General features: G+C 34.1%; 1 protein-coding gene across 3 annotated transcripts in view; it reads right to left on the bottom strand.

The window, feature by feature from the left end:
- The window catches only part of CCSER1 (coiled-coil serine rich protein 1), a 722,113-nt gene that overhangs the window by 165,842 nt on the left and 530,279 nt on the right, over nt 1-25,992 (bottom strand). For all 3 annotated transcript variants that reach the window (XM_025873454.2, XM_073891963.1, XM_073891962.1), the window contains exon 7: nt 21,392-21,469. In XM_025873454.2, coding sequence (XP_025729239.1) covers nt 21,392-21,469 — 78 coding nt within the window. The remainder of the gene's footprint in view (nt 1-21,391; nt 21,470-25,992) is intronic.

Here is a 25,992-nt window from a genome sequence, read left to right as displayed (position 1 = left end):
GTGGAAGGAATGACCAGAGGCAGAGTCCCAAGTCCTTGAGGGAGGAATGATAGAGACAGGAGCTGGAGGCAGGGACAACGATAAATAGAGTCACATTAAAAGCCTGGGGGCACAACATCCTGACCTTGTGGCTTCCAAGATCTTGGGGCTAACAGACCAAGAGCCACAGGTACAGAGCATGCCTTCTCCTCTTCCACCTCGACCCCTGGGTAACCCCTAGACTCATTTTAATGCATTTGCATTAGGGTGATAGTCCCCACCCATGGAGAAAGGCTGCCATGAATGTTCAGCTACAAGCCTCGGAGGGTCAAAAACTCCCCTTCACAACCAGTGGAGGAGTCTCTAAAATTGTTGGAAGCAGCCTCCATTAGAGACCACCCCACTGTACAACACAGCTTCTCCCAGTCCACAGAGACATGACAAATACCCAATCGCAAAACAACCTAAGAGCCACTTCCACCTCAGGGAACCTGACTGCTCTCCCACCTTGAGAGTGTACTTTTGCTTTAAGAAACTGCTTCGTGCTTGCTAGTTTGCCTTCTGGCTGTCTTTATTCAAGTGAAGATCCCCACCTAAACCTTCCTCTGGGAATCCAAGGACTGAGACCTCCATTCACACAATGCAGTTCTCCCACCTGTAATATTTCTAATAAAAAAAATTACATTTTTCCAGCTTTCTTTTCAGTGAGGTTGGCCAATGACACATAAGCAGAAGTGTTGTGTGGTGTTTCCAGAGTGGCTCCTTCTTATGAAGCCAACTCAACTAGTAAGAATGTCTCTTTTTCCTTCCCATTTCCTCCCTCCTACTACCTGAAACACTGTTGTGAAGACACAATGCCACTAGACTATGAAGTAGCCTTTGATACAGTAGGTGGGGATAAGGAAAGCAGAACAGAATGATATAATAGGAGTCAGGGCCCCACACAACTTCCATGAGCAGCCTTATCTACCCCATCTGTGCTGCCCCCTCCAGACCTATTTTACATGTAAGAATAAATACAATAGAATTTAAATATCCGTTATTCTGTTTTCTTTTTTGTTTTGTTTTGTTTTTGCAGCTGAACACCATTTCTAACTAAAACCAAGTACCAAAAATGTTACCAAGATTTTCAAGTCAGAAAAATAGTAGAGGATACACAAGAGAGTGTTAAATGACCTCACTAAATGGGTTACATCAAATTAAAGCACACAACTCTTTTTTTTTCTGGACTACAGGTTGCATCTTGAATTATACACAATTGTCTGGCTAATTCTAGGTAAAATGTATTAATTGGACAAAGACAAGGGCTAGATTAAATTTATGGCTACTCACAGGATGTTTTGGTTAGATAATTATCATAGAAAATTATGTTATCATGATTTCTGTTAAGATAAAATATGATAATAAACACTTCTCTGCATATCATATACACACACATATGTATTTAAATATATGAGTATATCATATACATATAAACATATGTATTAAAATAAAATACAACATAAAATAGCAATATCTCTTTCATTTAACAAATATTTATTAAATAGGTATTCTGTGCCAGTCATTGTTGCATGAACTGAGGAAACAATGGGGAATAGGTCCCTATCCATTCTGAGCTTCTATTTTGGTGAGCAAAATTGATTTTAAATACACATATAAAATGCCATGCCAGGTGACAAGGGTTTTGTGCTATGAAAAATAATAGACGCCTTGAAGAAAAAGCAGGAAAAGGAGCTGCAATATGAAAGCTTTTTTAGGAAGGGTTGTGGAACGCTCTTCTAATGAGCTAAGTGAGGTACACATTCTTAAGTCCAATGACAGAATGAGCCATAAAGTAATCTAGAGAATAAAAGATGGAAACAAAAGAAAAAGTTAGTGCAACTATCCTGAGGAGGGAGAGAACTTGATATGTTTCAGAAACAACATGAAGGTCAGCATGGCCAAATCAAGAAAAAAACATGCAAGAGAAATCAGAGATGAGATTGGAAAAGCTACCATGGGCTAGAACAGATAAGGCTCACAGAAAGAACTTGGCAAGTAGTTTCACTTTAACCTTGTGTTTGATGGGACACCACTGGAACATTTTAAGCAGGGGGATGACACAAACTAATTTATCTTTTTTAAAGAGAACTCTGGCTTCTATGTGGAAAATGGACTATAGGGGAGACAAGAGTGGAAACAGGAAAATGAGTAAGAAACGGTTGTGATAGCCAAAGTGAGAGATGATGACAGTGATGGTAGCATATGTGGAAGAAATTGGCAGACTTGCGAAATACTTAATCCCAAAGGCAGAGCTGACTTGCTAAGGATGGAATGGGTGTGGGGAAGTAATGAGAAGAGTCAAGGATGGAATTCTATTCTTTTTGTTCTTTTTTTTTTTTTTCCTGGCCTGAACAATGAAGGAGTCAACAAAACTATTAGTTGAAATTGTGAAGGAAATATAGAGACTCAGAGAGGAACAGATTTAGGACAGTGACTTGGATAAAATGGGCTAAGAATAAAAAGTTTTGAATGGTTTTGTCTATTTGGAGATCCTGGGTATAGACATCCAAGTGGAGGTAATGAGTAGGCATTTATGTATATGAGTCTGGAACTTAGATAGGTCTGGGATAGAGGTAAAATAATTTGGAGGCATTAGGTCAGATATGGTATGAAATCAATCAGGAGTGTGTCTAGAGCAAAGAAAGTCAGCAGGTGGGACTGTGACCTAAGACAATACAGTATTTCCATCTTCACATATTGGTTAATATCATTTGAGATTAATCTCTGAAACTCTCTTGCCTAGGGTTAAAACTACCCCTAATATCTGAAAAATGACTCACTAAAAATTAGAGTATTCTTTTTAAAAAAAAAATTGTTAGTATTACCTATGCTGTTCCAGATGTAGATTAACACATTACTTTAGGCCCACATTTATCTAAACCCCTAAAAGCAATCTAGATAAGGCTCTGAGAGGAAACATTCTCCTCTCCAATGAATTCAGAAGATAATAGTTTCCTTAAGTACCAAGGTAAAATGAGTGATAAAGTTAACTCGTCTGTTTCTATGGAAACAGACGAGTTAACTGCAGTTGAGAAAGAACTATAGGTTATTAGATTTATTTAAAAGTATTTTTCCTAGTTTATGTTAACAGAAATTATGCTAATAAGTTCTTGTATGATACCAAATTATCTAGTCAAAACATTCTTTGAGTGGTCAGTCATAAAAGGTACTCTGATCTACTCCTCATCTTCAAACAATTAATACAGGTGACACACAATAGCATAGTTCAAGGTACAACATTTAGTACAGCATAGTAGCTTCAAGCATGGGTTTTGAAATCAGTCTGGCTCTGCCATTTATTAGAGATGTATTAGAAATATGAAAGACTCTAGACTCAGTTTCTTCTTATGAAAAATGGACTTAAATGCCTAGTCTAATTTATGGAGTTTTTCCTGAGAAAAATATATGTAAACATGTTAAAATCTGTCTAGCATATTAAAGCACTCAAAAAATTAAAGCCTGTACTATAATTGCCTTTTAGATAAACCATGAGTTTAAAGAGACTTTGTGGTTTAGCAGAGCAACATTCTAAACAGATAACTTCTGAGCAAACACTTGAGCATGCCCCCTTTTAAAATCACCCTAAATATACTAGAATTTTGACTGTGTTTATAACTTTTAATGTTGTCTTAAATTTTATGCCTTATACTTTTTAATTAAAAAAACACTAGGTTATCTGCCTCATAAATATCGAAGTCTAAAATATAAATACAGACATAAAATAATGCTTTGTTATTCAGAAAGGAATATATGGCTTAAAATGAATTCAACAACAGTAATAAAAAATATATGTAACCTCAATTTAGAAAGCAGATTACTCAAAATGAATATATTATATAAAAATACCAACACCTAGTAAAAAAATTAAAAATACAATCTCATAAGTCAATAATCCAATAAGACAAATTCAAATACTTTAACAACCATTTAATATCCTACTAACTACCATTAATCTTTGTACATATTTTCATTGGTTCCTTAAATCGCTATTTATATTAATGTTTCTGTATTTTTTTTTCCCCTCAAGGAGCTCTTGAGAAGAATGTAAACACCGTATGTTACATAGTGTTAGGACAAAATTATAATTACTTACTCAAGTCAACAGGTAATTTAAATCTGAATAAGTGTAAAGCTATTTTAAAGGCAGCTGCTAACAGTTAAACTGTTTTTACCACATAAAAATGAATTAAATTATATACTTAATAACCTAATTATACAACATGAATACACAGAAAAACAGAATTTTGTGTACATTAATAAATCTCATTCTATATTTGTCACTACAGCTTTAAAACTAATTTATAAGACTGAAAGTAATGATATTAAGCCATGTGGCTTATGGAAATGTGTCTCACTTTTTTATATGTGTACTTTATACTCATCTTTTAGGGACAATTTTGAACAACATGTGAGTCTTTCTATACACTTATCTGAGGTTATGTACCCATTTTTTAGAACTTCACTGAAGCTTTCATCAAATCTTTGCATGCACTAAATTAAGTAGTGTTAAAACAAGTTAGTTCCAGAATATTTATCATTACATAGAAATGATTATTCATGAAGTTCCAATTCTTTCCTAATAGACTGTTTTAAGACATATTTCAAAGAAAAGACAATTCTGATTTTTTTTAACGGCCTCGTCTCTGAAGCATTAATGAATATAGTCTGCGTAAGAAAGAAAGAAGAAAGTTAAAACAAAATTCATAAGCTAACTGCCGTTTGGTCCTGTCAAACTAAGTAAATAGCAGCTCTTACCCTTTACCAATATTCACATAAAGTCAAATATTTATGATTTGTTATATTTTATAACCACACATGTAGTACTCAGCTTGGTTTTAACACAGACTTCAAGTTCTTTTAAAAAATTAATATAAAAACTCTATGTTAATCAATATATATAACTAAATACAACTCTCTATACTTTTTAAACAGAAAATAGAAAAAAAAAGTAAATTTTAAGGTAAGAAGTCCATTGTAAAATCTAAGCACTTTGAGAGTAGACAGGAAAAGGAAACTGGAAAGCAGAGAAGACAGAAGAAATCTGAAACCTGAGCCAGTAGTGCATACCCCATCCCTAAATAACCCTACTGTTACTGTGGGGCCATAGAAAAGCTATGCACCTGTGAAAGTGGGAATGAAGATGGATCTGACAACCAGTGAATTGGTTGACAGTATTCCATGCAGCCAGACAAATTCTCCTGCTATCCCTAGCAAAAGGTTCAAGTTTATTGTCTTCCGAAAGAATATGAGATGGATTAAAGTGACATCAGGTACAATTGTGGAAGGTAGCACCTTACTGAAAACAAGTAGATTAAAATGAATAGACATTTTTCCAAAGAAGACATACAGATAACCAACAGGTTCATGAAAAGATGCTCAGTATCAATAAGCATCAGGGAAATGCAGCTCAAAATCACAATGAGATATCACCTCACCCCTGTTAGAATGGCTATTATCAAAAAGACAAAAAAATAACAAGTGTTGGTGAGGATGTAGGTAAAAGGGAACCCTTGTAAACTGTTGCTGGGTATGTAAATTGGTATAGTCACTGTGGAAAACAGCACAGAGGTTCCTTAACAAAATTAAAAATAGAGCTACCATATGATCCAGCAATTCCACTTCTGGGTTTTGATCCCCCCACCCCAAATGAGAACACTAAGTCAAAAATATATATGCACTCCCAAGTTCATTGCAGCACTATTTACAAAAGCCAAGATACAGAAACAACCAAAGTCCTTCAATGGATGAATGAATAAAAAAGATTTATGTTTAAATGGATATAAAATACACATATGTATGTATGTATACACACACATAATGGAATATTATTCAGCCATAAAAAAGAATGAAATCTTTCATTTGAGACAACATGGATGGACCCCAAGGGTATTATGCTAAGTAAAATAAGTCAGAGAATGGAAAATACCGTACAGTCTCTCTTATATGTGAAATCTAAAAAACAAAAACAGAGAAATGAAACAAAAGCAAAAAAAAAAAATCCAAAAAACTAAGCTTGTAGATACAGAGGACAAATGGGTGGTTGCCAGAGGCAGGGGATAACGGGTGAGAGGAATGGTTTTGAAGGGGGTCAAAAGGTTAAAAAATAAATAAAATAATGTATTCGATGTCAAAATTTAAAAAAAAATGTTTGGGAAGACTAAAATAAACTTTGTCTTCATGATCTTGTCTCACCCTCCTCAGATAACCTTAATCTCCCTAACCATAAAATACCTCAAACCAAGCACACACTGCCAATTCTCAAATTCTCATTTTCTCATTCTCTCTCTCTTAAAAAAAAAAAAAAAAAAACTACAAAATAAATCCTGAAAATCCCATGTCCCATTCCTTTTTCCTTTTCATGTTCTTGGTCTGGCAGCATACCCTATCCCTTCCAGAAAGGAATCTTTCCTGGCATTTTGTCCCTGTGTATCCAAGAACAGTGTGCTGACCTTCCAAGGAATCTGAAAAATTATCAAATACCCTATAATAAAATACCTTCTGTTTAAACTAGGTAAAGCAAATTATATTCTTGAATCCATGAAAACTGACCAATATTCCATGTGGCATTCAATCCAAAAATGGTTCAAAATTATTAGGTCTGTTAATAAAAGAAATATATAATCTTAGGTAGGAATATGTTTTCAATAGATGACAAATTAAAGAATTGATGGATGCCTTCTTATATCTTTTCTCCCTTCCCTTCAATTCCGTTCCCTCTCTCTCTTCATTTTTCATCTTTTCTTCTTTTCTCTCCTTTTCTCTGTATTTCTACCTTCAAGGTCTATTTCTTTTTTTTTTAAGATTTTATTTATTTATTTGAGAGAGACAGAGAGAGAGCGCGCAGAGGGAGAGTGATAGGGAGAAGCAGACTCCTTGCTGGAGCCAGATGCGGTTCGGGTCTCAATCCCAGGATGCTAAGATCATGACCCAAGCTGCAGGCCAACACTTAACCAACTGAGCCACCCAGGCGCCCTCCAGTTCTATTTCTATCCCTCTTCAGCTATATAAAACCAATGAATAATCAGAATCATGCTAAAATAAAAAGATTGTAGACTTTCTGTAGTATAGTAGTTAAAGCCAGTCCTTAGAATTAAAAAAACAAAACAAAAAAACAACTGAGTCAGAGTTCCAGCTGAGCCATTTATCAACACTATGTCCTCAAGTCAATTTCTTAACTGCTCTAAGCTTCAATTTCTTTATCTGTAAGATGAGACAATGACCATGTTTACTGAGGATTAATACTTAAAGAAGTAGACAGCATTCAAGATTTCTAATTTGGAGAAATTAGAAATTTTATACCTAAAATTTCTAGCATTGGTCATGGAAAAATCTCAGGAAAGGCACTATTTAAAAATCCAACTAGACAGTTGGCAGGAATTCAGTTGTCTCTTAGACACTGGCTATCAGATAAATGCCAGCCAATGCAGAAACCACATTTTTCAGAACACAAGATGAGAACCTGACAAACAAGGGCAATATAATACTGAATTCTCTAGTATCAAGTTAGTCTCATAAGGGATAATTTGTACCTAGGATTGGTCCAGCTTTGTTTAGAGTTGTATGGAAAAAGAGGATAAGCTACAGAAAATTTAGTAGCCTGATACTACATGTATAGCTTGATAGGTTTTGTATTTCAGATGATCAATGGTTAATTTAATAAAATGATTAACTTTATTTTAAAAGGAAGAAAGACTTGAGAAGAAATTTGGCCTTAATTAAAAGGTTTTTTTTCACCATTCATTTAACAATTCACTAATTTCATCTATTATTGGTGTATTATACACTAGTTCTATACTAGGCACTGAAATAGGGAATATAAAGAATATAAATACAATTATCCACATTTACAAACATCTTATTCTATTGGGAAAGATAGTAAATAAATTAGAGTGGTGTAGTGTGAGAAAGATTTGACAGGCCATTGCTGGTTTTTAAGATGGAAGGAAGCAATGAGCCAAGAAATGCAGGCAAACTCTAGGATCTCAAAAGAGCAAGTAAATGCATCAGCCTCTAGAGCTTCTAGAAGGAACTCACCTCTCTGACAACACTGATTTTAGTCCAGGGAGACCTAGTTCTGATTTCTGACTTCCAGACTATAATATACTAAACGTGAATTATTTTAAGCCATCAAATTTGTGGTAATTTGTTATAGTAGCAATATGAAATCAATACACTAACTACAACTTTTTAAGATATAACAATTAGATATATATAAATGAATGGATCTCTTAGTATATATTTTTGATAGCCTAGATCACCTGTAAACTCTATTATTTCAATATGAATATAAGCAATTTTCAACCTAATTGGGACACGTATAAATGCAGGTAATCAGTGATACTGGATGACATGAAAATTCTTATTTTTTTATAGTTTATGTTTGATTAGTACCATCTGATAGTCTCAGAATTGACGAATTTCAAATAAAGTTCAGAACCCATTCTTTGGAAATGCAGCTCAAGGAACCTTATAAACCTTATTTTGCATCTTACTATTTACTCAACTTGCTACAGTCTGATATTTGTGTCTCTCCAAACTTCGTATGTTGAAATCCTAACACACCAAACGTGACAGTATCAGGAGGTGGGATATTTGGGATGTGATTAGGTCATGAGGCCAGAGTCCTCATGAATGCAAAGTATTTCCTGGTAAAAGAGTTCCCAGAGAGCTCAGCTGCCCCGTCCATCACGTAAGGTTATAGAAACATGGTAGATGAGACAAAAAGATGGCTGCCTAAGAAGCGGGCCCTCATCGGACATTAAATCTCCTGGTGTTTTGATCTTGGACTTCCCAACCTCCAGAACTGTGAGAAATAAATTTCTGTTGTTTATAAGTTTCCTAGTTTATGGTACTTTGTTATAGCAGCCCAAACAGACCAAGATACAACTCTTGCATACTTCTTGTAGTACCTCAATGTCTATAGAAGTAGTCTAAGTTCCTTATAAAGCACATAGTGTCCTTCACACCAAACAACTTGGTCCTTACCACATGGGAAACACACCACTGAATATTTACAATTTCTAGGCCCTCAGGGCCTAGCTTGAGACCCTGGCTCTTATTCTCCCTTGGCTCAGATCTCAGTATACTTCCCTTTTCTCAACTCCATCTTTATCCTTTTGAAATACTTCACACTTCTCCAGGTCATATTCCCATACAACCAGCACTATGATTTTCTGTAGCTTTCTACAGTCAGAGTAAAATATTTCTGCTAATACCTTTGCATAAGCTTTTACACATAGCAGGGCCTCAATGAATGTTAATTGTTCTGAATGACTCATCACATTCAAGAATGTAACACGAGTAGTGATAGATGACAAAAATAGTGACAGATAATATCACCAAGGGACGAAGACCCATCAGAAAGAGCAAGAAAAGAGAAGGAGAGAAATGGCTAATGTTAATAAGAGGATAGACCACTGTCAGCTTTATTACTGTAGGCATTATTACCAGAAATTACAACCAATCTCTCTTTATCATGGTGCAGCAACTGGCATGGGTCCATTTTTCTACTTGGCTCTGTTGCCAAAGGTTCTATTGCCTCACAGAGACACTTAAGGGAGAAAAGTGCACTTAATTCCTCTAGCCTTAATTATGCTTTGACAATTCTGTTCAGCTTTTTAAAAACTTTCAGGCTCACGTACTGCTGCCAAAGTCTTTCTTATTAAACAGAACCTAACTACTCTAAATTAACCTTTATTCTTAATAAGAAACATATGCAATAAAATTCTAATATAACAGGGTTAGCCAATTCCTGACATAAAGTTTTCCTATCAGATTTACCAGAGTAAAACAGATTACCTGCAGAAAAGGACATGTCTAGTGGAGATATAAGCTGACTGTTGATAATATAATGCATGAACATAAAGGAAAGCAGACAATTTTCTTAGGTGAGAATCTGAAATCAATAGTACTTGGAATATTCAAATTGCATTTATCTTCACAATTATTTGTATTAGGCTGTCAGTTAGAGTCTAATATATCCATCTGGCAATTGTTTACCTTCCAATTTTCTGTGTTATGAATCAGCCACTATCCAAGAGGATAAAAGTAAGTTTCTGTGCAAGCACATTACACCTTTCCTTATCTCTTTAAAATGCATTTTGAAGTGATGTTCATAAATTTCTCTACGTTATTATCTTCATTATAGCAAGACTAAATAGAATCTTCTGAATTTTCATAATTATTATCCAACTTAAAATTTGTGCCACCATTATTTTTCCTGCAGAGTTGCTAAACATAATAGAATTTATGCAAAATTATTTATGTGTGGTATGAAAACTGCACTGAAGAAATGCTCAGTTTGTCATACAAAAACTTCAGAACAGAGTATTCGCTTACTTTACTTATTTTATTGCATCTGTTGGCATGGCTATTTAATACCTCTATCTCATATAATTAAAACAATGGATGACCAATATCTTAAAAAACATTTTTTAAGTCTAACATTTTCTATTCTCACATAGTTACCAAAGAAAATACAACCATTTCTAAATTATTTGATATATGTAGAATTCATTGTACTTAATTCATGTACATTTTATTTTACAGTTGCAACTGCACATTGATATCATTCAACTCCTAAAATTTGTTTGTCACAGAAGTAGACAATTCCAAGATAGAACAGATGATAGTCACTGCCAGATAAACTAAATTCATGCTGAGTCTACTTCTTATAGCTTCTCATATACATGGTTCATCTCAAATGGGCCTATTAATAACAAATCATAGTCTTCGAATTGTACCTTGATTGCTAATTTCTTATTTAAAGAAAAATATATTACAATACACTTCACACTTATTGGTAAACTCTGAAGCAATGCTAGAAATTATATTTAAAAACAACGAAGGTGGGTGAGTGTTTATGATCCAGAGTGTATATGAAATGGTATACTTAGAGTAAGAAATAAACGCTGCATGTGCTATACATGAGATCAGTTGCTTAAATTATCATTGATAATGATGTCATTATCTTAAATACAGTGTTTACCTTAAGCCCTTTTCGAATCTGCTACCTGCAGTAGATGTAAAAAGAGATCTTGTTAATACCGGTGTGCGCAGCAATCATTGCTACCTCTGCTATTATCTCATATTGAGGTCTTCTATACATTCAGGACCAACAGGTGTTGAAGAACACAGCACCAACCACATGCCGACTTCAACTCCTAAATAAAATCATCACAGTACCTTGTTGGCAGATAGAACAAATGTTTCATTGACGCCAAACCACTTGGAGGTGGATCCCCAAACCAAAGTTGAAGTCATAATGACTCAGCTTCTTAAAAGCTATTTTTTTTTTAATTTAAAGTTGTTTTTATTTTTCAGGTTTTCAAGGCTTTTATTGGCTTTAGGATTTTCCTACAGTAGTTTCAACATCTTGTCTTTTATGTGTAAATGAATCCAGAAATAGCTTCGCATGTTCTGTACCTGAATTCTATCTATCCTTCCATGTTCTGTACCTCTATTCTAAATTCAGGCTTTTCCTATAAAATCCCTACTCTTGCAAATTATGAAAGACAATCCAAATCTATGTATCTTGTAGTTTTCTGGGGTTCTGTTTAACTCAACTGTAGAGAAAGTGGATCCCTGAATTCAATTTTCCAAGATCACCTTTAACAAATGCTCAGTAAATCTTGTCCACTAAATATGTCAAAGGGATTCTGACTAGAGTAAGCAGACGGAGTATGGCCCAATCTCTGAAGGAAGGCTGAAATAAGGCTTTTAACAAAGAAAGTCTTCTATCAGTACCACCTGAATTCTATCTATCCTTCCATGTTCTGTACCTCTACTCTAAATTCAGGCTTTTCCTATAAAATCTACAGCACCAAACTGTGCAACAATAAAGAAACTCAGTGAGATTTAAATTTAAGAAATAAAATGGATATGTGAGCTGGAGATGAGGTGGGAGGTATGATATGATTTTTAGCATGTATTAATGTGGACAAGTTCTATATCCTGTACATGTCTTCCTGAAATCATCTAGACAGTGTGTGAGAAGGATCTGGACAGTAATACGAAGCTAGTATGCAACATAAAAGTATTTGCTTATTTTTCCCATTAAAATCTTTTCCCCTGAGGTTTAATATGTCTGAGAGATACTGATATCTTTTACATAAATTAGACCAAATTTGTTTTGGCTTTAACTTATGTAAAAATAATTTTATTTATCAAAATATATAATTATCATTTTTCTTACAATTACAGCATTCATCATATATTAGTAATATGGTCTGCAAAGGCCAAATAATAGGTATAATAATCATTTAAAATTTATCCTGACAGGCCTAAAGGAAAAATGTTAACATAAAATAATACTTATATAGTATACTTGTATAACATAATATAGAAAGCATTGTTTGGTATTTGTTATTTCAATTAAAATTTTACTGTCAGTATTTAGAATCAGGAATTTAGTAAGCTATTTTTTTAAAGCCATAATTCTTTGATGTTCTCAACCACAAGATTTTAAGGACTGCATATGGTGACATTTGAGTGAATTTCCCAAATTTAGTGGAAATTAAAAGAGCAATGGAAAATATATTCAAATAAGTACACTGATGAATATATATAAACATTCAAGGAAATCTCCTATTTCCTTCTACATTCCCTCAAACCCAAACTTCTTACACCTGACCGAGAATTTGATAGAGCCTAAAAGTGATTAATAAAAGACTATCACACATCATTTTATTCAGTGTAGCTGATTAAAGATTGCTGCAAATTTTTGTCATTCCCCCTCAAGAGATAGTTTATTTTCCCTTCACTTGAGTCAAGGTTGGCTTTATGTACAGAAGAGTTAACATAGCAGTCTTTAGTCTATTATGGGATGAATTGTGTCCTCCCAAAATTCATGTTATTTTTTTCACATTTTTATTTATTTACTTGACAGAGAGAGAGAGAGAGAGCACAAGCAGGGGGAGTGGCAGGCAGAGGGAGAAGCAGGCTCCCCCTGAGCAGGGAGACCTACTGACGTGGGGCTCGATTCCAGGAGACAGGGATCATGACCTGAGCTGAAGGCAGATGCTTAACCAACTGAGCCACTCAGGCGCCCCTCAAAATTCATGTTAATGTTCCAATTCCTGGTACCTCAGAATATAATAATATTTAGAAATAAGGTCTTTAAGGATGTGATTAAGTTCAAATGAGGCCATTTGGGTGAGACCTAATTCAATACGACTGGTATCCCCATAAGAAGAGGAAGAGATAACAGGGGAGGGCAGCCACAGTGAGAAGGCCATCTGCAAACCAAGGAGAGAGTCTCACTGGAAACCAACCCTAACAGTACCCTGAACTTAAAATTCTAGCCTTCAACAACATCCCAAAACTAAATAATCCAAATAAAAATGTGCAGAAGACATGAACAGACATTTCTCCAAAGAAGACATGGATGGTCAAGAGACACATGAAAAGATGTTCATCACCACTTACCATCAGGTAAATCCAAATCAAAACTACAATGAAATATTACCTCACACCTGTCAGAATGGCTAAAATCAACAATACAAGAAACAACAGGTGTTGATGAGGATGTGGAGATAAAGGAACCCTGTGTGCTGTGGGAGTGCTAACTGGTGGTGCAGTCACTCTGGAAAGCAGTATTTGCTCAAGAAGTTAAAAAGAGAACTATCCTATGATCCAGCAATCGCACTACTGGGTATTTACCCAAAGAATACAACAACACTAATCCAAAGGGACACATGCACCGCTATGTTTATAGCAGCATTATTTACAAGAGCCAAGATATTGACGCAGCCCAAGTGTCCATCGAATGATGAATGGATAAAGAAGAGGTGGTACATACATATAATGGACTATTACTCAGCCATAACAAAAGAATGAAATCTTGCCATTTGCAATGACATAGATGGAGATAGGGAATATAATGCTAAGTGAAATAAGCCAGTCAGAGGAAGACAAATACCATATGATTTCACTCATATGTGGAATTTAAGAAGCAAAGCAAATGAGCAAAGTGGAAAAAAAAAGAGAGAGAGAGAGAGAGAGAGAGAGAGAGAGAGAGAGACAAACCAAGAAATACACTCTTAACTATGGAGAACAAACCAATGATTACCAGCAGGGAGGTGGGTGGGAAGTTGGGTTAAATAGGTGATGAGGATTAAGGAGTTCCCTTGTTATGATGAGCATCTGCTGACATATGGAATTGTTGAATTACTATAACCTAACACTATGTTTACTAACAGGAATTAAAATAAAAACTTAAAAAGAAATAAAATTCTAGCCTTCCAAACCGTGAGAAAATACTTTCATTTTTATTTATTTTTTATTTTTTAGCCACCAAACTGTGGTACTTTGTTATGGCAACCCTAGCCAACTAATATGCTATCCTTAGAAAGATTTGCTTTCAAGGTGGGCTATTGGTTGGCCATTGGTTACCTAACTGGTAACCAGTGCCCTACATTCATATCAAACTTTCCATAAATAATAAGAGCAGCTGTTGTACACCTGAAACTAATATAACATTGCATGTTGATTATACTTCAATAATAAAAAAGGTTATAGTACGAGTGGCTCACTGTGCCTAAGAAATCTGTATAAATAATATTGTTAATGCTGAACACCTGACTTTTTTCTAAGAGTTTGGAATTTCTGTCTGCTCTAGGTACAGGGTTCCTATGTGAATCTATGTGTGCTAAATTGCTAACGGGCTTTATTGGGTAGAAGTATTACATACACTCTTGCAAGAAGAGTATATGTGTTCTTTATGGCTACATACTGAATTCTGAGTCCTTCTAGCAAATATCTGAATGCTGAGGTAGTTTCAGGGACCACTAACACACTATGTGACTGCTTAACCAATAAAAAGATGTGGAGGTGAAGCTGTATGTATCTGTGTCTTTTCCATGATTGGCCTGGCAGCTTCCAGTTCTTGTAACATTCACTGTGGGTGAAGCCAGATGTCATGTAATAAGCCTAACTACTCTAAAATACTGTGAGAAAATGCTGTTAGAAAACTCAAGCTAGTCCATAAGGAGTTATCTTGGGTATCTCCTCCACTTGAGGCTTCAGATAACTCCATTCTCCACCCACTTATAAAACCCCAAATAAGAACTGCCTAGATAAGTTTAGTCACCCTATAGAATCATAAAGAACAATAAGAAATTATTGTTTGGAGCACCTGGGTGGCACAGTCGGTTAAGCAACCAACTCTTGGTTTTGGCTCAGGTCATGGGTGATCTCAGGGTCATGAGATCGAGCTCTATGTAGGGCTCCATGCTCAGTGCAGAGTCTGCTTAAGATTTTCTCTCCCTCTTCTTCTGCCCCTCCTTGCTGTGCTCACTCTCTTTCTAAAAAGTGAATAAATCTAAAAAAAGAAATTATTGTTTTTGGCTGCCAAGTTTTAAAATGGTTTATTACACAGAAACATTCTATTTTTAATATACAATTATTGATAATAGGTCCTTCTTAAAATTTGTTACCAATAGGAAAACATTTGGTGCCATTTCGTATTTAAAATTATTATCACATCATAAACACATTCCTTAAATATATAATCACAGTGTGATAGCAAAAGAAATAAAAATAGGGGGATAGAGAGAACATTCGAATCAAGAATAGTCTTCAACACTGATCTTTTTAGATATCCCATATATGATCCATTAAAAAATCCTGCAGATTCACATTTAAAATATGTCCAAAATCCCACCAATGCTCACCCTTTTCGACCTTTACCATTCCAGTTTAAGCTGCCATCATCTCTCACCTCTAGGGACCTTAATGTCCTTCTACCATGTCTCCAAAGTCAGAGTAATCGTTTTAAATAAAGTCTATCTATGCCATATTTTCCCCAAACACTCTAATGTTCTCCCATCTCATGTAAAGCAACATCTCAAGTCTTTCTTTGGCCTACAAGGCCCTTCATGATCTGGTTTCTCTCTGACCTGCTCTCTTATTACTTGTCCCCTCTTTCACTCTGCTCCAGCCACAGGGCACTCAGCTGATCCTGAAAAGGCCACGTGCTCCACCTCCTTGCTTTTGCACTTTTTCTCAAGCCTCTTCCCATAGATGAGTGGCTTACTCACTTTCTTCATTATAACCTCTAATAAAATATCCCTTAGTGAGACTGGCTTTTTTTGGCCATCTGTTTGAAACAACAGCCTACTTTAGAGTCACTTTCTGTCTTCCAAACTCTGCTTCATTTTATACCATATTTATCATTCCTATCTGATGTGTTATATTTATTTATTTATTTATTTAGTTAGTTAGTTAGTTAGTTAGTTACTGTCTATCCCTTCTTACTAGAACCCAAATACCATGAAAGCAGGAATTTAGTCTGGGTTGTTTACATTGAAACACCAGTACCTAGAATATTATCAAGCACAACTCAATAAATCAACTCACTAAGAAATGAATGAACGAATGAATGAAAGAACAAATGAATGAATGAGTAGATGACACAGTAAAAAAAAATACCAGAAATGCAGAATATATCATTTGGGATTATTTTTGGGACATGAAAAAAGTGATTTCCACTAATAAGAGAGACTATTAAATTCACTGAAGGAGAAACAACAGCAATAAACACGCACACACACAAAATCCCAATTCTCTGCAAAACATACAACAAATGATGTTGTGGAGGTCGTGCCACTATCTAACTCCTCTCTCCTGGAGTCTCCAAATGTGCTTTTTTCTATTATATTGTCAGACAAAATAAATTGACACTACTTAGTATACTGACATTATAACACACAAAGAATGAAGTATCAACAGTGCTTTATTTACAATGTGTTTTTTTCCAGTATCTAATGTGACTGAACAATATTCCTTCAGTGGGGCTTGCATTTAGGAGGTTATCAGGTTAATTCGTGGGGGAAGGTTTGGGAAATTAAAGAAAATATACTACGGTGTATTCCTGATAAAAAGGTGCCATATGTCCTTATGCTTGCAGATCTATTAATTATGTATTTCTTTTTTCCAAGTAATGTTTTATTATATTCACCAGTTTTCCCTTAAGACAGATTCATTGTATTTACTCCTTCTCCCTCATAATTAATGAACATTTCCATTAATTATTTTTCATACAAGGAATCTGATATATGAGTTTATCTGAATACTTGAGGGCAGGAAACAAACAGCATGCCTTCTAGAAATGAATATTAAATACTATTCTTCAGCAAAGTAAAGGATTTATGTTGAAAGTGCATTACTATTCTCACATTTGGAAATAAAGTGCAAGGGATTAACTGTAAATAATTCTGCTTCATGTTATTTATAACATACAGAACCTCTTGCCTTAAACTTAGATACCTGTTCTATAAAACATAATAGTTAATACATATACTGATATTATGTGCTATTTGAAGCAGTATCTGTTAACTTGTTTAATGTTATAGAAACCCAATGAAGAAGAATTTGCTGCTGTTCCCATTTTATAGATGGGAAAATTAAGACACCAAGTAACAGGTCAAGGTCATACAGATAGAAAGTGTCAGAATTGAGATTTGTCCCAGAAGTCTCCTAACTAGGCTAAGATTGCTTCTAATATTCTCAACTCTTCTGCTTTCTTAAAAATAAATATTGTTCTTAAAGTAGAAATTAGTGATTGTTATAGAAACTATAGACAAATTTAAAGTATGATTCAACCAAATAGTTAATGGTTGATAGGTGTGTATTTTCTGGGATTACTATTTTTTTTCTACACACTATTTACTTTATATAAGTGAGAGCAACCTATGTTTGTTACTAAGTCCTAAGTTTAGGTTCTATGGTTGAGCGGAATTAGCATCATTTCTTACCCTAATATTCCAGGAGTGCATGACAAGTTGAATTTTTTTGAGACATTAATTTATTTATTTCCACCTCCTTATCCCTTGCTTTAGTAAGGTGGCTCTGTGCTTCTTAAGGTGATGTTTCTTTCAGGTAAGAAAAATCTTACATCACAATTCCTTTCCTCTATTCTGCTTCTAAGAAGTATGTTGAGAAGATTTTTTTTTCCCAGGCTCTGGTTGATTAAAGGAGAGAGGAATAATCTCCAAGGGAAATTTTTTTTAAAAGGGAACTTCTTTAGTCTAGACTAAATGGTGATTTCTGGGGATGAGAAAAAGGAGTCTAAGAACTTTGAATTTCAGAAGGAGAGGAGACTCCAGAAATATCCCAGAACCACTCTTGGTCCGCTCCTGGGGAAGGTGGATGGGTCTCCAACAGGGTGGCTCCATTGTGGATTCTAGACACTAGATGCCCAGTCTCATTAGACACTCCACAAACCTAAGTATCACAGAAAAGCAGCAGTCAATGGGCCAGGAAGGGCAATGAGAAGACTATATTTTTGTATAAAATCAAATTTTGAAAATTGGTGAATGAAGCATATTCTTTAATGCCTTTGTGTACTCTTGAAGCAGAGTCTAAAGAAAAATAGAGTTGAATTCATTTCCATCCATTGAATTTATCACAGAATAAGGATAAAGGGGCAAGGTTGGAATAATACCCTTTATTAACATATCTAATCAAAGAAAAGATGATTTTTTGGAGAAAACAGGACTAAAACCTAGAGATCATGCTTCAATGAAGTACAAATAAATTTTAAAATAGGGGATAAATATGGTTAACAAAAATAACATGGTCCATAATAAAGTGTACTTTTATGGAGGGGTCAAGAACAGTAAGTTAGCTTCAGCTTCAAGACTGTTAGTTCCAGGAATGGACTGAGGCTGCTAATAACTGTGTAAACAAATAAATTAAAAGGATCATCTTATTAAAGAACAGTAATATTTGGTGACCCCAAGGCATTAGGCGTGAAATATCTATCGGACTGAACCTAACATAGGAAGAGAGGAGGCAGGTTAGATTGGAAGTGATTAGGTTGATAGAAATCAAGGAGAATGGCAGGGAAGAAAAAGGTAGAATAGGGTGGAATGGACACATCAGAGTTAACAACTTGGTTCAGTGTTATTCTATAAAAAGAAACATAAACATTGTAATTAACAGTTAAGTGGTCTATTCTTTCTCTCTCTCTCCCTCTCTCTCTCTCTCTTTTTTGTCAGACTCACAGATGACTGATCTTGAAATTTTATGCTTCTATTATGGTTATCTGATAAAATATTATTCCCACCCATACAAAGTTAGTTACACCTTGCCCTTCTGTAATGATATTGTGATAGAGAACAGACCTCTTGCGTAAGTCACCCTGAATGCTTTATTAAAAAATAGCGATTATACATTTGCTTTTTGTTTCCAAATATATGACCATAAAGTTGTCTGCCCAATTATGTGAACTTGGAATCCTAGAAGCTTCTCTGCACCAAGAGTGCGAATGGGAAGTCTGTGAGTTTGTGGTAGTATACGTAGAGAATTGTGCACCATACATCTTTCTCTGTGAAGGGATACACTCAAATGCTTTCCTGGTTGGCATGTTTACAATACAGAATGATGAGAACAGTGTTCGTGAATAAGGAGTTTTACTCCTTGTTTACAAAAAAAAGCTCCTCATTTACAAAGGCAGAAGCTTTACTTCATAATTTCAAACTTTAATTTTTGACACTATTAAATACTAGTGGGATGTTTTTATTTATGATAAAAATATGAAAAATATATAAATAATATTCCTTTCACAAAAAAAAGTAAATCAAGAGGCACTATAACTACACTGGCTACCACTACTAATATTATATATTATAAGTGCTTAGAAGTTTTAAGTGCTTATAAAACCACTTACATACATTAACACGGGAACAATATTGATCTCTTAGAAGCAGTGACAGAAACTAACTAAAATAATTATATTTATATTAGCTTTGTGTCAGCACATTTTGGAATATATCTGACCTTTTCTTTTACTTCCATTAAAAAATATATTAATTTTCAAGGAGTATAGTCATTTTCAATATATTAAAAAGAGAAAATGGTTTTTAGTAATGCTCTGAGAATTCAATTAAAATCTTGTTAAAGATATGATTCTTCCATAAATTTTGTCCCATATACCATAAGATGGAAACACTGAGTAACACTAAACTTTGAAATGTTAGTATTTTCTTCTTTGTTGTAGAATAATAGACTCCTCAATAAATAATGCAATCAGAATACTATTCAGTATTTAACAATTCTGATATAAAATAACCTTTTAACAATTATTATTGTCGATCATTTTTTAAAGATTTATTTATTTATTTATAATAAAGAGAGAGCGAGTGTGATGGGGGAGGGGTTGACGGAGAGGGAGAGAGAATCTCCAGCAGACTCCCTGCTGAACGTGGAGCTCCATGTGGGACTCAATCTCATGACCCTGAGTTCATGCCCTGAGCTGAAATCAAGAGTCAGTTGCTTAATTGACTGAGCCATCCAAGTGCCCCTTGTCTATCATTAAACAACAAACTATCTATTATTAGAAAACTAAAGACACACAATGAAATTCATAACTTTCTATTATTCTCATTTTAACAATACAGCAAATATTAAGTATTTAGAAATCAATACCAGCCACTGTACTAGGTTTAAGCAGTACAAAGTTGAGTAGGTTATGCTCTTCATATGAAAAAGAAAAAAAACCCTACAGTAATAAACAATTTTATGATAAAATCCAAAAATCATGAAATCATAATGAATCCCAAAATGCACATCTACCTGTCTTTAAACCAAATTAAACTGAAACTATTGCATGTAAGTTAAGTGTATCATCCCAACTTTCCAAGTATTTTTTTCCCATGATCTTAAGGATTGCTTTTATTTATAATAATTTCAATGAAATTCAAACATCCTTGGTACAGATTAAAACAGCTGATCTACAAGCTTTGGTTTAAAGAGATACATCTAATCTTAAACAGCAAAACAAGAAAATCACTTCTTACTTGTACTGTATATAGTCTCCCAAACTGAAGAATTCTACAAACCATACTTCTTAATTACTTATTTATGTATTTCCTTAAATATTTTAAAAATATAATGGGTTTGGAGGAATGATTCTGTATTTCAATTTTTTATTTTGATCATTACTTTGTAAAGGTCTCATAATTAATTAATTATGAGCTAGAGTCATCAATGAAAATTTAACCAGCTAATGAAAATGTAATCACTCGATGAGGGCTAAATAATTCATCCTAAATTTATTACTTAAATTAAGATAAACAAAAGATTCAAAACCTCAAATTCATGTGACATCAAACTATTACAAAGAAATCACTGTTACTTATATACATGGCAAATGATGTAGTCTATAAAGTATTAACTTCTATTTTAAACTGTACTTTCATTTACCAACCAGAATGACAACAAAACAACAAAGATTTTACCATTTGAAATTAGATCCTTACATATTAAAGCAGTTCACCTTACCATCTATACCATGCAATATTTTACTATAGTAAAGTAAGTAAGTATCCTAAAAGTATCATAAATAATTATTTTGTTGTTTATTTTTTACCTTGAAAGGCAATGGCTCTTCAGTAAGAGGACTAACGGGAAGTGAAGTGGTGCTACTTGCTGGGCTCATATCTGCACTCTGCAAGGAAAACATAATTGAATTAAAAAGATACATTTTGGTAGTTACTTTTATTATTCCTAATCTAGAATCAAATCCTTCTTCTTAATATAAAAACAAATAAATTAAATATGGGTGTAGAAAAATTCACATTATATTATATACTGAATCATTCCTTATTTAGAAATAGTTATCTTAGGGGTGCCTGCGTCGTTCAGTGGTTAAGCGTCTGCCTTTGGCTCGGGTCATGATCCCAGCGTCCTGGGATCGAGCCCCGCATCGGGCTCCCTGCTCGGCGGGGAGTCTGCTTCTCCCTCTCCCACTCCCCCTGCTTGTGTTCCCTCTCTCGCTGTGTCTGTCTCTGTCAAATAAATAAATAAAATCTTAAAAAAAAGAAATATCTGAAAAATTAGCCTAATTATGACCTCTTAATGTACATTTTAAGTGCATTTTATTAAATGCCATGATCATCTTTGTGCCAGGACAGTATTTAAAATTTTATTTGCTTACTTAAGATTTTTACCCCCTTTTTTTTGAAAGTTATACAGTATCTGTGATGATTCAGGATGCTGTTATTTCGATATCTTTCAGGCTGATTTTCAAACATATATTTAAAGTATTATTCATGTTTATCTAGTGAAGATTGATTGATTTTAAAGATTTTTACTCATTTATTTGACAGAGAGAGACACAGCAAGAGAGGGAACACAAGCGGGGGGGGTGGGAGAGGGAGAAGCAGGCTTCCCACTGAGCAGGGAGCCCGATGCGGGGCTCCATCCCAGGACCCTGGGATCATGACCTGAGCTGAAGTCAGATGCTTAACAACTGAGTCACCCAGAAGTCCCTTAATGAAGATTTAAATAATTGTATCCAGTTTTTATTCATTATGAAAACTATGTCGGTCATCAATACATAATTGCAAAATGAAGAAATATTAAATTTTTAAATTCCCATATTCATAGCCCCTGACATTTTATAATCTTTCTTACATTCTGCTAGACAAAACAAAAAAAAAATGTAAGAACAAAGGATTTATGCAAAAAGAGAATTACTGGAATGTTGCTAACGCTGTTCTTCTAGTCCACTAAAAATGTAATCAATTAAAACTTCTTAAATAAGAGATTAGCCTAAAAAAAAGAAGTATGGGTTAGAAGCTTACCATTATTTTTTCTAAAAACAAGAAAAAAATACCAATAATAAGTAGCAACAGAAGCTATGTTACTATATCCCTAACTTAGTCTGTCAGAATAATTCTCCTTTTTAAGTAGATAAGCAAATAAAACACTGGAAAGAATGAACAGCAACATATTCCAGCTTGTTTACCAACTGCATGCACTAAAATGCAGAAAATTTTGCAGTGAAGATTAAAGCAAAAGAATGGATTAATTTTGATTGTGAAAGGGAATAAGTAGACAAGTTTGGCTGATTTAAGTGCCAAAAAAGAACACATTCAAAGAATAGATGGTACAACTGTTAGAATTCTTAGTGTCTCTTTCCATTCACGAGGCTATTTTCAGTTCATTTGATTTAGGTGTACCATAAATTGGACACATTTTAAATATCCTTAAAGTGGGATTATTTCTGAGTCTATTACAGCAACAATGCATAAGAACTATAAACATGGTTTATACTCAGGATAATTTTTATATAACATATACTGCATCTGCTTCAGAAATTGATCTAAGACTGCACATTGACTTAAATTGTTAAAGGAGGAAATTAGGTAAAAACTGAACAATAATCTACTGAAGGAAGCAGAAAAATACACACACTCGATAATTGAGGTGAATTAGCTACTGACTTAATTTCTAAATTTATTCAGAACTTTTTGTCCATTACTTGATCAAAATCAGGAAATATTCTGAACTGCTGACTTTCACTATCTGATTATATGATACAATAGAGAAACAAACATTTTCTTAGGAATGAATTTACCACAAGATTCTAAAATTTAAAAAATGTGGGAAACTTTTTTTTCCAGACTAGAAAAACAAGACTCCTGAGCTGTTTTTCTTACTGGATTTCTCACGAGAAATTAAGCAATTAATAGAACACAGTTCATATATAGTTGAATTATCTGGTATTTTCCTGAAGAATTGATATTCTGCATAGCATATTAAAGTATCAAGCCCTTAAAAACCATATATTCAGAAGACAGAGATGACATTCAGTTGTAAAAATTTAAAAGTTTGTATCATATTCTCACAGATAAAGATTTTTGAACTTCCATAAGAACATGAACCAAATCAAGCTTCATGGTTAACTTCTTTTAGGGTTGAGGTCTCCCACAACTTCCCAGAAATAAATGTGTCATTCTAAGCATGGCTAGAAAGCAGACTCCAAAATTTGCATCATCTAACCTTGATTCTTTGAATGTCATTCTTAGAGAAAATGGTGTTCCAGCTTTAACTTTCAAATCCATCTTGTAGTATGACACTTTAATTCTATTGCTCTTAGGGAATCTTGAGAAAAATGTTTTAAAAAAACAAATCAATCTTATATGACATCTGATATACTGTACTTAAATTATCAAGTTGAAAAATACAAAGCAAAAATAGAAAAACTGTATCTTCATTTTTAGCTTATTGTTTTTCCATTTGCATTTCAGTGATCTGTAATTTAGGTGCCATTCCAATTTGCTTACACTTTTAGATATCTGATACTATAGTAAATCCTTCAGATATAAATCTTATCCATACTTCATACTTTAATTAGCTTATGCTTTCATTTAATGATAGCAATTCCAATGCAATTGCATATTAAATACAAATTAACAAAGTACTTCATAAGTTACATTGGAAGTTTTTCAAAGCTAACAGTGTATGTTCTTTCACAATTTTCTTCAAAAAATATTTTGTTAGAATTATGGCTTCATCTGCTTTTGACAGATTTCAGATACTTTGGAAATGGCCAGTTCTCAAAATGTGAAAGTGGCTGTCTTTGGAATATAGAATTATTCTGTAAAATAAGCAAATCATCTCAACAAAAGAAACCTCCTTAATTCTTATGTAACATACTTAATGTATGAGTATATTAAGTATGTTACATAAGAGCTTAACATTAAGTGTGACCTTAAAGTTTAATAATAAAATTTAGACAAATATTTACTTTTGAGCCTATCAGAGATATTCTAGTGAATATCACCCTCTTCTCATGCATATTTTTCTCCAAAATTCTTTCTACTCATCTCAGTTTGAAGAAACTATTCACTTTGTTGTTGCTGTTTCCATTATATAATTCCCCTAAATTTACAAACTACATCATCCCTCACCTCCAACCCATCTTCTTTAAATCAACTCTACTGAAGTATAATATACTATACTAAAATGCAACTTTTAAAAAGTATGTGGTTAGATGACTTGAACAAATGTATACACATGTGTAACTACCACCAAAATCAAGATATAGAACATTTTCATCACTTCAAAATGTTCCTCATGCTCCTTTGCATTCAAATGCCACCCCCTTCCTGGTCCCAGGCAACAATGATATGCTGTATCACTATAGGTTAGTTCTGCCTTCCCTAGAATTTCACATAAATGGAAATGTGCAACATGAACTCTTTTGTACCCAGCTTCGCTCATTCAGCAAAATTATTTTGGAAATTCATCATGTCATGCTGTTGTATATTTCAGGATACATCCTTTTAAATGTAGTGTAATATTTAATGGCAAACCACAATTCATTTATCTAATCACCTGTTGATAGAGTTTGTGTTGCTTCCAGTCTGGGACTATTACTAAGAAAGCCATGATAAACATTTGTGTACGTATCTTTTTGTGGACATATGTTTTCATTTTTCTTTTCCTTCTTTCTTTCTTTTCTTTTTTTTTTTTAGATTTATTTATCTGAGAGAGAAAGAGCACAAGTTGGGGGGGCAGAGGGTGAGGGCGAGAGAGAATCCTTAAGCAGACTCCCCACTGAGCATGGAGTTCCACGCACAGCTTGATCCAAGGACCCTGCGACCACGACCTGAGCTGAAATCAAGAGCTGGGTGCTCAACTGACTGAGCCACCCAGGCACCCTGTTCTCATTTTTCTTGGATAAATATCTAACAGTGAAATTACTTGGGGCCTGTGGTAAATTTATATCCATTATTATGCCAACTTCATAACAAACCCACAAAATGACAAAGGGGTTGTAATACATTGCACTTCAATTTGTATTTTATCTCACTAATATTGGCATTATCATTTTTTCCTTTTCTTTAATTTTAGCCATTCCAGGGATCTGTAATGGTAGCTCATCGTGGTTTTAACTTTCATTTCCATAGATAACTAATGATGTTGAGGATCTATTCATGTGCCTGTTGACCATTAGTATATCTTGTATTGTGAAGAGTCTGTTAAAATATTTTGCCTATTTTTCTTTTTGATTGGGTTATTTGGATATAAATCCTTTGTCACATATGTTTATTATAAATATTTTCACCCAGTTTCTGGCTTATTTCTTTGTTTCCTTAATACTGTCTTCAAATGAACAAAGCTTTCCACCTTTTTTTTTTTTTATGGTTTATACTTTTGTTGATTCACCTAAGAAATCTT

The sequence above is a fragment of the Callorhinus ursinus genome, unplaced genomic scaffold, assembly GCF_003265705.2.
Source record: "Callorhinus ursinus isolate GAN/ISIS: 27379988/994484 unplaced genomic scaffold, GSC_fseal_2.0 scaffold4, whole genome shotgun sequence".
Lineage (NCBI taxonomy): Eukaryota > Metazoa > Chordata > Mammalia > Carnivora > Otariidae > Callorhinus > Callorhinus ursinus.
This window is presented reverse-complemented; position numbering and strand designations above follow the sequence as displayed.